General features: G+C 47.8%; 1 protein-coding gene across 1 annotated transcript in view; it reads left to right on the top strand.

The window, feature by feature from the left end:
• Window positions 1–6,383, top strand: part of ARHGEF5 (Rho guanine nucleotide exchange factor 5) — an 18,959-nt gene extending 12,576 nt beyond the window's left edge. The window contains exons 11-15 of the mRNA XM_004382413.3: window positions 939–1,096; window positions 1,903–2,064; window positions 3,894–3,964; window positions 5,815–5,919; window positions 6,219–6,383. Coding sequence (XP_004382470.2) covers window positions 939–1,096; window positions 1,903–2,064; window positions 3,894–3,964; window positions 5,815–5,919; window positions 6,219–6,376 — 654 coding nt within the window. The 3' untranslated portion in view covers window positions 6,377–6,383. The remainder of the gene's footprint in view (window positions 1–938; window positions 1,097–1,902; window positions 2,065–3,893; window positions 3,965–5,814; window positions 5,920–6,218) is intronic.
• The last annotated feature ends 8,106 nt before the right edge of the window (window positions 6,384–14,489 follow it).

Below are 14,489 nucleotides of genomic sequence, written 5' to 3'. Positions count from 1 at the left end.
CCCCCCATCCTGTGACCGCCCCCCATCCTGTGACCACCCCCCATACTGTGACTACACCCCATCCTGCGACCACCCCCATGCCTCCGCAAACACCCACCTGTCAGCTCACACTCCCCGGCTCTTTCCGGGGCTCTATCTCGGGGATACCCAAATTCCCTCTGCTATCTCCACGGTGTCTTAGGGAGAAAGGAAGGTGCAGATGTGTGTGTAGTGTACCACCTTTGGTGTGAAAGCTCAGGGCGGATGCATGGGGAGGAAAGAACAGGACTGACCCGGAGGACGAGTTCATCCTGGACGTGACTAGATGAAGGACAACTTCTCAGTGGGAGTCTTTTCAAAACTGTAGTTTTGGCTTTTGAACCATTCCATTTTTCTTCAAGTCTCTGTCTCATCAAACAAAGCAACATAAAATTGAATCCAAACCTGCCGTCTGAACACAAACCTAGAATGGACATTCCACATTCCAATTCCATCTCGGGTAGAGGGTGAAAATTTCGTATCCACACACGAGTTGCATTCTGATACCTCATCCTTCCCCATACTCCGGCTCCCCACAGACCCCACCTGGTTCTCCATATTCTCACCCCACGTCTGATTTCATCTGTCTTCCTCAGGTCTGAACAGGCGCCAGGATGGCCCGTAATCTTTTATCTTCTGAGACACATGTCACACTGTTCCCTTCTCGTCCTTTCACTCTTCCGTCAGGCTCCTAGGCTGAGCTTGCTCACCTAACCACTGTCCGGGGAGGGACCACAGGCATCTCCCGTATGCCTGACATGTGGACGTGAGGGCCACACACAATGGACAGTGGGGGAAAGAGGGTTCAAGAGGAGCAGAGTCTGGGGCATTCTGAGTTGAAGGGAGGCTGTGGAAGGCAGGATGGTCAGGGTGGGGCACAGTAAGTCTGTGACAGGGCCCTCTCTCACCCCCACCCACAGATATTCCCACTGATCTCACAGTCCCGCTGGCTGGTCAAGAGCGGGGAGCTGACAGCCCTGGAGTTCAGCGCATCCCCAGGGCTGCGGAGGAAGCTGAACACGCGCCCCGTCCACCTGCACCTCTTCAATGACCGCCTGCTGCTGTCTAGGCCCCGAGAGTCAGTTGGGGAGGGGCCGGCCCAGGAGGGTGGGGTGGGGTGGGAGAGGAGGACTGGAGGACTGGAGCCCCCTCAGTGGCTCCACCCATGGAACCAGTTACAGCCTAGAGAACGGAAAGCCCAACAAGAAAGGGGGTAGCCCAGGTTATGTCATGGGGTCCCACAGCAGGACCAGCTCTGGGTTATAGACACAGGCAAGATGTAGCAAATTAGCAAATCATGTCTCAGACAGATCTTCTGGAGACTTCCTTGGGCTCAGCTCAGTCCACTAGCCTGACGGTACTTACCCAGATCCTGACCCTCACGTCCTAAACCAAAAAACAAACCAACTGTAGTCAAGACGACTCAGTCTCAGGGCAACCCCATGTGTGTCAGAGTAGAACTGAGCTCCATAGAATTTTCAGTGATTGGTTTTTCAGAAGTAGATCACCAAGCTTTTCTTCCAAGTCCACCTCTGGGTGGACTCAAGCTGCCAACCTCTTGGTTAGCAGCTGGGTGTGTTAACTGTTTGCACCATCCAGGGACTCCTCAGCCCTAAGGGCCTTGGAAAGTGTGTAGTGGTTCTGTCTCTTGAGCTCTTTGAGGTGTAAAGTGTCCATTGCACTGAGCATATGGTTTGCCAAACTGGTAGCAAGTTCCCTGGGGTTCTGGGGCCACCACACTGGGAGCAAGGTCAGAACCAGCTATGGTTTGCATGGGAATTTGCAGGCTGCAGATGCTAAGACTGAGGATTTTGGATCTAAGTTTATGAGGGTGGACAGAGAACGGGGTATACAGGGGACAGGTTGAAAACCCTGTGTTCGCAGGGGCAGTCGATTCCTGGTGTTCGACCACGCCCCCTTCTCCGCTGTCCGTGGGGAGAAGTGTGAGATGAAGCTGCACGGTGCTCACAAGAACCTCTTCCGGCTCTTCCTGCTGCACAACACCCAGGGCTCCCAGGCCGAGTTCCTCTTCCGCACGGAGACTCAGTGAGACAGGGCTGGATGCGGGAGTCGGGCAGAGGGTCCAGGGACCAGCTGTGGTATGGCTGGTCCACCCCACTGGGGGCACCATAGGAAAACTAGACCCAAGAGCAGGCATGGCATGGCTGGCCACCCCCACTGGGGGCATCATGGGAAGACCAGACCCAACCCAAGGCACAGCACTGGCTATCCCACCCCACTGGGGGCACCATAGAAAAACTAGACCCAAGAGCAGGCATGGCATGGCTGGCCACCCCCACTGGGGGCATCGTCGAAAGACCAGACCCAACCCCAGGCACAGCACTGGCTAGCCCACCCAACTGGGGGCACCATAGAAAAACTAGACCCAAGAGCAGCCGTGGTATGGCTGGTCCACCCCACTGGGGGCGTTGTAGAAAGACCAGACCCAAGACCAGCTATGATTGCTGATATGAAAGATGGAAGAGTTTCTTCTTTAGAAAGTTTGACATAACGTCTAAGAGTCTGAGGACTCATGTTGTAGACCCTGTTCGATTCTGTCCCTCGGAAGATGCTTCAGGGTGGGCTCAATGGCACCTGTCCTCACTAAGGGAACAGAGGGGCTTGGAAGGTGTGTGTTTGTAAATTTCACGTTACGTCAGGCAGTCAGACAGACTCATGCCTGTGGTGTGGACTTTGAGCAGCATCTTCCTGGGATGATGTAAGTACAAGCTGCCAATTACTCAGGCGGGTTTGGAAGCAGAGGCCAAGGTAACGTGAAAGGCTTCAGATAACTGCAAGATTAGGATGGGATTACATTATGTGACTAAAAAAAAAAGTAGATTTCTCTCCCTGATCTAATTAAGATTGCGGAGTGATTTTCTTCTCTGAGATATTTGACTGGAGATGGGCAGTGGACTGTCAATCGAGAATTATGCAAAGTAATTGTCGTTAGGTGCGGTCAAGTCGGTTCCGACTCATAGCGACCCTATGCACCACAGAACGAAACACTGCACGGTTCTGCGCCATGCTCACAATCGTTGTTATGCTTAAGCCCATTGTTGCAGCCATTGTGTCAATCCATCTCATTGAGGGTCTTCGTCTTTTTCTCTGACCCTCAACTTTACCAAACATGATGCAAAGTAATGGAACCTAAGCAGAGATGAACTTCCTGCGTCACACAATTTCCCTCATGGAAAAGCGACCTGTGTGTACTTGACAGTTGACTCTGTTTCCCCACTTGAAAGTCAGTGCCGGGAGCCATCAGGAGGAGAAGCCTGGGAAGAAAAAGGAGTAAACACATAATTACCTCAGAGTTCAAGTTACTGAAGGGGCGCTGGGCTTGTGTTAAAACCAGTAAACCAGTTGCTGTCGAGCGGACTTCGACTCACAGTGACCTTGCGTGTGTCAGAGTAGAACTGAGCTCCGTAGGGTTTTCAGCGGCTGATTTTTCGGAAGCAGATCACCAGTGCTTTCTTCCAAGATGCTTCTGGGTGGGCTCCAACCTCCAACCTTTCAGTTAGCAGCTGAGCGCATTAACCATTTGCACCACCCAGGGACTCCGAGTTTCTGCTTAGGGTGACTAAACACATCTGGAAATGGATGGTGGTCATGGTTGTACAGCGCAGTGATTGTAATTAATGTCACTGAATTGTATTTTCTTTTTAAGTGCAAGTGCAAAGTAGCAATGACAATGCAATTTAATTATCTTTAAAAAGAAAAAAAGAGTTGAAGGTCTTGTCATATTTCTGAGCGAGAAGCACCCCACTGCCTTTCATCCCAGCAGTCACTGACCTGGCCGAGTTCCCCCGGCCGGTGTCCCCTCAGCCCCTGCCCTCACTGGAGCTGTGGTACAAGCACTGCCCCTTGTCTTCCAGAAGCGAGAAGCTCCGGTGGATCTCAGCATTGGCCTTGCCCAAAGAGGAGATGGACCTCCTGGAGTGTTATGGTGAGTGAGGATCTGACAGGGAGGGGAAAGTGCCGGGGCCAGGGGTCACCTTCCATACAGGGGCTTAGGGGGCAACCTTTTACTGCTTATCCCCAGGATTTCAGGGTGGAAGACTGGCCACGGAGCTCAAAGACCTGAGACCCACCTGCTTACAACCGCTCATCACCCTGGCGATGCCCCCTTCCACTCCCTCTCCGGGGCAATCGCTTGCTCCCTTTGAATCTGTGTCCCCTGGTGTCTGCTGCTGTTTTACCCAGGCTCTGGGCCCCCAGGGCCGCCATGGCACACAACTTTGTGTCTGTGTTCACACCGGGGGAGCAGTTCTTCTTGTCCAGTCTTGGCCCACAGCTGTCCCCCAGCTAGGAGGATGTAGAGGAACAGTGACTCAGAAACAGACGTTGGTAGCAGGCTCTGACAGTTTCCATGGTCTGCCGGTGGGTGAGGAGGGTGGGATGAACCTTCTTCCTTCCCTGTGACCTGTGAATGGCACATGGGATGAGCTGTAGAGAAAGGAGTAGCATCGTCATGCAGTGTCCCGTTTGTGTTCTGGGAGAGTCCATGCAGTGTGGTAAAGTAGGAAGGGACAAAACCCATGCCAGAAGGAATGTTCTGGGTCCACGTCTTCTGAGGCTTGTTACCGTGAGCTTCAAAAACTGTGGAACTTGGAAACAGATAATGGTGACGGTTGAACAGTGTGATGAACATGATTGATGCCACTGAATTGTCCGTGTGAAGAATGTTGACGTGGCAAATATTTTGTTACATAAATATCTACCACCATAAAAAAACAAATGGGAGTGGGATAAACAATGGGACATCCCCCTGGTTCACGAAAACACAGCAATGTAGAAGATCCTGAATTTGCTCAGGAGTCATCTTGATCAGCCCAGTGACTGAGAGATGAGGACGCTGACGTTGCAGGAAGTCAGTACCTTGGGGCACGCCTGGAGCCTATGGTTACAGCTCTCTGCTCCCACATCTGGTGCTGGGAAGGAAAGGGAGAACTAGGCACTGACTGAGATTTGACAGTCCAGTCAGAGAGGCACACAGACAGGAAACAAGTGGAGAGACGCCTGATGGCCAGGTATAGACCATCGGTGTTCTGGAGCTCAGAGTCATCCACTACTAAAGACAGGGTCTTCAGAGGGAGGAAGGGTCTGTGGTGGATCTCTCGGGGCTGTGGTGGACCTCGAGGGTCTGTAGTGGACCTTGTGGGTCTCTGGTGGACTTTGAGGGTCTGTGGTGGACCTCGGGAGTCTGTAGTGGATCTTGGGGGTCTGAGGTGGACCTTGAGGTTCTGTGGTGGATCTCAGAGGTCTGTGGTAGACTTCGAGGTTCTGTCGTGGATCTTGGGGGTCTGTGGTAGACCTTGAGGGTCCTTGGTGGACCTCAGGGGTCTGTAGTGGACCTTGAGGGTCTGTGGTGGACCTCGAGGGTCAGTGGTGGATCTCGGGGATCTGTGGTGGACCTCGGGGGTCTGTAGTGGATCATGGGGGTCTGAGGTGGACCTCGAGTTTCTGTGGTGGATCTCAGGGATCTGTGGTGAATCTCGGGGGTCTGTGGTGGACCTCAGGGGTCTGTGGTGGATCTCGAGGGTCTCTAATCACGGGTTACATGTATTTCTTGGTTCATCTTCCCTGGGAATGTAGGATGTTTAACCTATTGCGATTCTGGTATTTCTGTTTCCCTAACAACCATTTTGGTCCCTGGTAGAAGGTGAAAGTTTTTCCAATTTCTTTTTTGTACCTTCAACAGCCCAAACCCATCTCTGTCCCAAGCCTCCCCACCTCCCCCTGCAGCTGACTCTCTTCATCCAGGCACCTGACTCTCTTCCATCTTCTCTGCCCCAGACTCCCCACAGGTGCAATGCCTTCGAGCCTATAAGCCCCGTGAGAACGATGAGCTGGCACTGGAGAAGGCTGATGTGGTGATGGTGACACAGCAGAGCAGTGATGGTGAGGGGGGGTTCATGAGGATGGATGGGCCAGGCACTGGGGTGCAGGTGGGACAGTGGGGAGCAGGGATGGTAAGGGAGGTTCATGGGGAAGGGGCCAGGAACTGGGGTGCAGGTGGGGACGGTGAGAAGCTGTAGACTTGGCCAGCCCCAGGCAGCCTTGGTCAGTGGTTGGAAGCAGGACTTGCTGTGTGGAGAACTCTCTAGGGGTACGCCAGTGTGTTCAGCCTTAGGATTCAGACATGTTCCAGGAAGGGCCCTGGGAAGAGTCTTCCTAGGTAACTCGCCCCTCACCTGCAGGCTGGCTGGAGGGCGTGAGGCTGTCGGATGGGGAGCGAGGCTGGTTCCCACAGCAACAAGTGGAGTTCATCTCCAACCGAGATGTCTGCGCACGGAACCTGAAGGAAGCGCAGCGCGTCAAGACTGCCAGACTGCAGCTGGTGGAGCAGCAGGCCTAGCTGTCCTGGGGGCCCGAAGCATATGGACACAAAGTCCCTCCGCCTGCAAGGAGACCACAGCGCCCAGGACCTAGCCGCTGCCTCCCGTCTGTGCTCTGGCCTCGGGGAGCCTTTTCTCGCAGGAAACAGGACCAAGGGGGCCTGAGCCGAGGAACATGACTTCTACTGCTGTACAGTCCTTAGTCTCTGCTACAGAGGCAGGTGTGGAGCTGGCCGCGGTTTCCATGACGGTGGCTTTATGTCAAGCAGGGTTTGACCTCAGGCTCCTGGGGGAGATGTGTAGGGGGGTGAGCACACCAGATGGGACGGCCAACCTGGTGGCCTTGAAGACACCTCCTGACCCTGGAGCTTCTCCGTAACTATGTGTGTGGTCGGGCGTTTCCACTGGGCTCTGGTGTGTTGGTGGCCACGTGAGGGTAGGACTCCCTCACTCTAATAAACATGGCGCTTCTCTGACTGCTTCCTTCTGAGTGAGGTTCAGAACACAGGGTCCCCTGAGGATCCCAGCCTGTGTGATTTAGGTTACAGTGGCCGTTGACCTCTGCCCATGACCCCTGAGAGTTTGGGCTGTTTCTCTGCTTGCTATGGCCTCAGAGGCTATAGGTCTTTTACATGCAAGTTCAGACCAAGTAACCTCCAAAGTCCCATCCAACTCTAACAACATACTAACAATATAGTCTATTCTCGTGAGTGCTGGTAGTTTGTTCTGTAAAGTCCCCACAGACACCAAATTAGTAAATATCGATTGTCGTCAAATTGACTCCAACTCATGGGAACCCATGTATGTCAGAGTAGAACTGTTCTTCATAGTGTTTCCAATGACTGATTTTTTTGGAAGTAGATCACCAGGCCTTTCTTCCAAGGTACCTCTGGGTGGACTCAAACTTCCAACCTTTCGGTTAGCAGCTGAGGATTAACCATTTGTACCACCCAGGGACTCATAGCAAATAGCAAACCAGCCTTATTCAGCCCTAATTTATCATGACTGAACAAAATCACCGCGAGTATTATTAGCAATTAGGCAGATTCAAGAATACAGAATCCATGACAAATGAGTATGCATTAGTATGTATTTCTGTAATACGTATACATGATAGACATGTATATGAATATATGTCATATACAAATTATTCTTTCCTCACATTGTCTTTCCCAGCTGAGGACTGGTCTAGGTGTCTTTCTCATTTAGATCCCCCATGCAATAGTAACACAGTCAACTTTTAAGCTGGATCATTATATTCCTGCCTTGGACATTCTCCTACTCAGTTTTATCTTTGTTGTTGTTGTTAGGGGCCATTGAGTCAGTTCCAACTCATCGCGACCCTATGTACAACAGAACAAAACACTGCCTGGTCCTGCGCCATCCTCAGAATTGTTGCTATGTTTGAGGCCATTGCTGCAGCCACTGTGTCAATCCATCTCGTTGAGGGTCTTACCAGTCTCTTTTGCTGACCATCTACTTTACCACACATGATGTCTTCCTCCAGAGACTGGTCCCTCCTGATAACATGTCCAAAGTGCATGAGACAAAGTCTCACCGTCCTGGCTTCATAGAAGTGTTCTGCCTGTACTTCTTCCAAGACAGATTTGTTCATTCTTCTGACAGTCCATGGTATATTCAATATTCTTCACCAACACCATGATTCAAAGGCGTCAATTCTTCTTCGGTCTTCTTTTGGTCCAGCTTTCACATGCATATGAGGCAATTGAAAATACCATGGCTTGGGTCAGGTGCACCTTAGTCCTCAAAGTGACTTCTTTGTTTTTTAACACTTTAAAGAGGTCTTTTGCAGCAGATTTGCCCAAAAGTAGAACTGCATTGCAACATTGTAACACTATAAACTTTGTCTAACACCCAGTTAAGGACGATGTGACTTGACAGTAACCCACTGTCATCCAGTCGATTCTGACTCATAGCAACGCTATAATACGACTCTGTTTTCCACCCATCCGAAAATACAAGTTAGCGTGTGTGATTTTTTTAAAAATGTTCTCACTATAGTAATTAAGATGGGGCTAATACTCTTTAGCAAGTTGATACTGCTAAAATTTCTAAAATAGGAATAGTTTTAGAGAAGGTTAATTAGGGTTGTCACTATTTCCATGAAGCCAGCTTTTTATTATTAATATATGAATGGTGTATTAATATGTACGCTTATGTGTATTAATATTTATTGTTAGGTGCCATCAAATGGGTTCTGACTCATAGTGACCCAGTGTACAACAGAAGGAAACACTGCCCAGTCCTGCTCCATCCTCACAATCATTGCCATGCTTGAGCCTATTGTTGCAACCACCCTGTCAGTCCATCTAGTCAAGGGTCTTCCTCTTTTTAGCTGATCCTCTATTTTACCAAGCATATTAATATATAAACTAATAATTGGCTCTGGTTAATAGCAATAACAATAATTATAATCTGAAATATTTTGTTCAAACCAGTATTTGAATACTGGCCAAATGGCTCAAACAGAGGCATCTCCAACTTTGTATTTTCCAGGTAAATTCTCCATTATTTTCCCAGAGAGGTAAACTGTTAACTTCTGAATGATACCCATGTAAATAAGTCTCTGAGTTGGGTGCTGCTTCTTTGCTTGAAGTTCCTAAGGCTTTCTGATCACCTCTGAAGCCATGTTCTGTAAAACTTCTAGCTAAAATTAGTCCTTAGATATTTAATATACATTTATTCAATTGGGTTATTTTCACCAAACCTGAGAAATTACAAAGGCATTTGGCTTCTATCTTTCTTTATGTCCTCAGTTTAAAAAAAAAACAAAAAAAGGAGAGAGACATAGCTGATCACTCCTTTTTTGAAAAATTAAGAAATATTATCTACTTTGAGTTTGGGAGTATCGGGTACAGATCTACTTATTGCATCCTTCTTCCTCAGGCTTTCAGAAATTAACTCAGCTTCATTTGTATCCTGGTTGGTAATGTTGGCTTAGAAACACAGCATTTCTTATGAGATGTTATGAAAATAACCATAAACCAACACTGTTGGACAAAAACGCATTTGAAGCATGTGTTGGTTAAGGTTCTGTGTCAGCTTGGCCGGGCTGTGATTCTCAGGGGTTTGGCAGTTAGGATGTCGTTTGGCAGTCGTGTGGTGTTGTGATCACCTCCATGATGAGATCTGGTATAATGTGATCACCTCCACGATGGGATGTGCTGTGAGTCGCCAATCAGTTGAAAGGGAATTTCCTTGGGTGTGTGGCCTGCATCCTATATAGGTGAACTTTCTGGCAAGGCTCGGGGGCTTTTGCTCGGTCTGGATCCTGCAGCTGGCTCCCGTTCCTCTGACCTCCGGTTCTTGGGACTTGAGCTAGCAGCTTAACTGCCATCTTGCCTGCCAATCTTGGGATTCATCCATCTTCACGCAGCCTGTGAACAAGAGACCTGCTCTCTCAGCTGCCATTCTTGGGTTCACTAGCCCCTGCAGCTAATCAGAAGAAGCTCTATCCTGACCCACAAACTTGGGACATTCCAGCCTTTACAACTGCATGAGCCATTTCCTTGATATAAATCTGTCTCTGTCTCTGTCTATATATATATATGTACATATATATATGCTTTACTGGTTTTGCTTCTCTAGAGGTCTCAGGCTAAGACAAGGCATATCTGAATATATTTTGTTGGAGTTTTGTTTTTTTTTTTTCAGCAAAACCATGCAAAGGGATGGTGTCTTCAGGAGACAGGTAAAAATAGTCCCTGTTGTGGACCCTTTTCTGAGTTTGTAACCTATCTGGAGCTCAAAATTACATAGCTATATGCTGAATAATTTCCCTTGGGCACTGGGCACATAGAATTCCATCGGTCACTTTCGTCCACTCCCACAGCCTAGAAAGTTTTTCTTTAAAGCTGATTCTCACCCCCTGCTTTTCACTTCGTGTTAACTGACTTTAACATTTTTATGGGGCACTCTTTGCCCTATCTCCATCATTTCCAATGATTTTAATGAGATCAGTCTATACATTAACACTTGATTGTGCGCTTAATTGTGTTCATGCAGAACCTGTACATAGACCAAGAGGCAGTCATTCGAACAGAGCAAGGGAATACTGCATGGTTTAAAATCAAGAAGGGTGTGTGTCGGGTTGCATACTTCCATCATACTTATTCAGCCTGTATGCTGAGCAAATAATCCGAGAAGCTGGACTATAAAAAAGAACGAGGCATCAGAATTGGAGGAGGATTTATTAATAACCTGCAGTATGCAAATGACAACCTTGTTTGCTGAAAGTGAAGAGGACTTGAAGCACTTACTGATGAAGATCAAAGACTACAGCCTTCGGTATGGATTACACCTCAGCATAAAGAAAATAAAAATCCTCACAACTGGACCAATAAGCAACATCATAATAAATAGAGAAAAGATTGAAGTTGTCAAGGATTTCATTTGTCTTGGCTCCACAATCAATGCCCATGGAAGCATCAGTCAAGAGACTGAATGACCTATTGCATCGGGCAAATGTGCAAAACAACTGAAGTGTTAAAAAGCAAAGACGTCACTTTGAGGACTAAGGTGTGCCTGACCCAAGCCATGATATTTTCAATTGCCTCATATGCATGCCGAAGCTGGACAATGAATAAGGAAGACCAAAGAAGAACTGATGCCTCTGAATTCTGGTGTTGGCAAAGAATGTTGACTATACCATGGACTGCCAGAAGAACTAACAGATCTGTCTTGGAAGAAATACAAGTAGCAAGGATGGCAAGACTTTGTCTTACCTATTTTGGACATGTTATCAGAAGGGATGAGTCTTCGGAGAAGGACATCGTGCTTGGTAGAGTGTCAGCAAAAAAGAAGAAGACCCTCACCAAGATGGACTGACACAGTGGCTGCAACAAAGGGCTCAACATAGCAACAACTGTGAGGATGGCGCTGTACTGGGCAGTGTTTTGTTCTGTGTTACATAGGGTCACTATGAGTTGGAACCAACTCATAAGCACCTAACAACAACAATTATCCACACGTTAGTATCTGGAAGGTCCCTAGTTTGAGATGTGTTTATCTTCCTGTCTTAGTTATCTAGTGCTGCTATAACAAAAACACCACAATATGTGGCTTTAACAAATAGAAATTAATTTTCTCACAGTTTAGGAGGTTAGAAGTCCAAATTCAGGGTGCCGGCCCTAGGGGAAGGCTTTCTCTGTCGGCTCTGGAGGAAAGTCCTCGTCTCTTTTGAGCTTCTGCTCCCGGGAGATCTTCATGTGGCTTCGCATCTCTCTTCCCTTGTCTCTGCTTGCTCACTTGCTTGTTTAATCTCTTTTATATCTCAAAAGAGATTGATTCAAGATATACCCTACACTAATACTGTCTCATTAACGTAACAAAGAAAGCCCATTCCCAAATGAGATTATAACTACAGGTATAAAACCAAACCACACCCATTGCAGTTGAGTCAATTCCAACTCACAGCGACCCTGTAGGACAGAGTAGAAGTGCCCCATAGGGTTTCCAAGGCTGTAATCCTTACAGAAGCATACTGTCACATCTTTCTCTCATGGAACAGCTGGTGGGTTCAAACCATGACCTTTCAGTTAGCAGCCGAGTGCTGAATCACTGAGCCACCAAGGCTCCATACCATAGGTATTATTGTTGTTAGGTGCCATCTCATAGCGACCCCATGTACAACAGAAGGAAACACTGCCTGGCCCTGCACCATCCTCACAATCCTTGATATGTTTGTGCCCATCGTTGTAGCCACTGTGTCAGTCCATCTCATTGAGGCTCTTCTTTTTCACTGATCCTCTAGTTTACCAAGCACGATAGCCTTCTCCAGGGACTGGTCCCTCCTGATAACATGTCCAAAGTACTTTAGATAAAGTCTATAAATCCTTGCTTCTAAGGAGCATTCTGGCTGTACTTCTTCCAAGAGAGACTTGTTCATTATTCTAGCAGTCCATGGTATATTCAGTACTCCTCATCAACACCATAATTCAAATGCATCAATTATTCTTCAGTCTTTCTTGTACATTGTCCAGCTTTCACATGCATATGAGGTGATTGAAAATACTATGGCTTGGGTCAGGCACACCTTAGTCCTCAAGGTGACATCTCTGCTTTTGAACACTTTAAAGAGGTCTTTTGCAGCAGATTTGCCTAGTGCAAAGGGTCTTTTGATTTCTTGACTGCTGCTTCCATGGGAGTTGACTGTGGATCCAAGTAAAATGAAATCCTTGACAACTTCAATTTTTTCTCCATTTATTATGATGTTGCTTATTGGTCCAGTTGTGAGAATTTTGGTTTTCTTTATGTTGAGGTGTAATCCATACTGAAGGCTGTGGTCTTTGGTCTTCATCAGTAAGTGCTTCAAGTCCTCTTCACTTTCAGCAAGCAAGGTTGTGTCATCAGCATAACACAGGTTGTTAATGAGTCTTCCTCCAATATGCCCTGTTCTTCATATAGTCCAGCTTCTTAGATTATTTGCTCGGCAACAGATTGATTAAGTATGGTAAAAGGATACAACCCTGACGCACACCTTTCCTGATTTTAAAACATGCAGTATCCCCTTGTTCTGTTTGAACGACTGCCTTTTGGTCTATGTACAGGTTCCTCATGAGCACAATTAAGTGTTCTGGAATTCCCATTCTTCGCAATGTTGTCCATAATTTGTTATCATCCACACAGTCAAATGCCTTTGCATAGTCAATAAAATACAGAATCTTTGCTTTCAGCCAAGATCCATCTGACATCAGCAATGATACACCTCATTCCACGTCCTCTCCTGAATCCGGTTTAAATTTCTAGCAGTTCCCTGTCCTGTATTGCTGCAGCTGCTTTTGAATGATCTTCAGCAAAAGTTTACTTGCATGTGATATTAACGATATCGCTCGATAATTTCTGCATTTGGTTGAATCACCTTTCTTTGGAATAGGCATGTATTTGGATCTCTTTCAGTCAGAAGAGATATAAGGATATAACCGACAGGTATAGGAGTTAGGATTTACAGCACATATTTTGAAGGGACACAGTTTAGTCCATAGCACTTCCCAAATTTTGTTTCTGTCTCAAACAATTTCCATATCCACATTACAAGATAAAATGGATTTTGTTCTTATGGTGACTGATTTTTTTTTTTTTTTAAGTAGACTTTAGGAGAGAAGTTGTTCAAAGGCCTTTGAAGTCTAAATAAATCACCCTCCCTGGTTCCTGTTCTCGCTCACAGGTATATTTATTTATTTCCAGGAATAAATCCAATATCTTTTTCAACTCCATATTGCTTCTCCCCACAGTAGTCTGTGCTTCTGAGTCTTCGGTGATACCGCCCTTATTATACAGACTTGGTAATGAGGTCAGATTGGAAATCCACAGTGTTTTCTTACATTTGTAGATATGATTATTACCCCTCTCCCCAAATACACATCACTGGAATTTGTTTTCGTAGTTTTCAGGCCTCTCCCATAAACATCTCCAGGTAGTGGCGGTTTGGCTGAGTCACTAACAACAACCGGTGACCCCAGAGCTAGATCACAGGAGACATGACTCAAGGGCTGCCCAGCCACACCTGCTCCCAGCCTGTGGCTCCGTGCAATCTTCCTTCTCTGAAGCCAGGTGTGTGCAAGGGCCGAAGGTTACCAGCAAATGAGCCTCAGAGGGCAACTCCAGCATTCTTCCTGCCGAGATGAGAAGCACTCAGTGTCTTGGGCCCATCTCTCCTGACCCACTCGCTTTAAGCAGTAGTCCTGGCGTGGAAATTTTCCAAGTCTCTTCCTAGGAAACAGATGAGTCCGTGTCCGCACAGTCAGCAGGATTCCCAGGGACAGGATTCCAGGGAACACGGGGCACAGACTCGCCTGGTGGTGGAGGGGAGGGAGGGTGTTCTCGCTGGGTGGCCATGCGTGGGGTGGTGGAGGAAGGTGCTGGGCTGGGGTGTGCTGTGGACTGTTTTCTCAGCCGGGAGGGTGGAGTCGGCTGCCGCGGCTGCCTGGTGCGTGAGTCACGGGCCTGAGGGCAGACTGGCCACAGGGTAGGCCCAGCCTCCACGTTCCTCAGGGAGCACCCACGGGCAGTGAAGTCTTCCCTGGCAGGTACCAATGTTTCAGGAAGGCAATCATCTCTGAGCAGTGTGATGCAGACCAGGGCCCAGGGGTAGCTGGTCATTCCGTTGCCCTG

This window comes from Trichechus manatus, unplaced genomic scaffold, assembly GCF_000243295.1.
Source record: "Trichechus manatus latirostris isolate Lorelei unplaced genomic scaffold, TriManLat1.0 scaffold00093, whole genome shotgun sequence".
Taxonomy (NCBI): Eukaryota; Metazoa; Chordata; class Mammalia; order Sirenia; family Trichechidae; genus Trichechus; species Trichechus manatus.
Note: the sequence above shows the minus strand (reverse complement) of the source record. Positions and strands in the feature narration are given on the sequence as shown.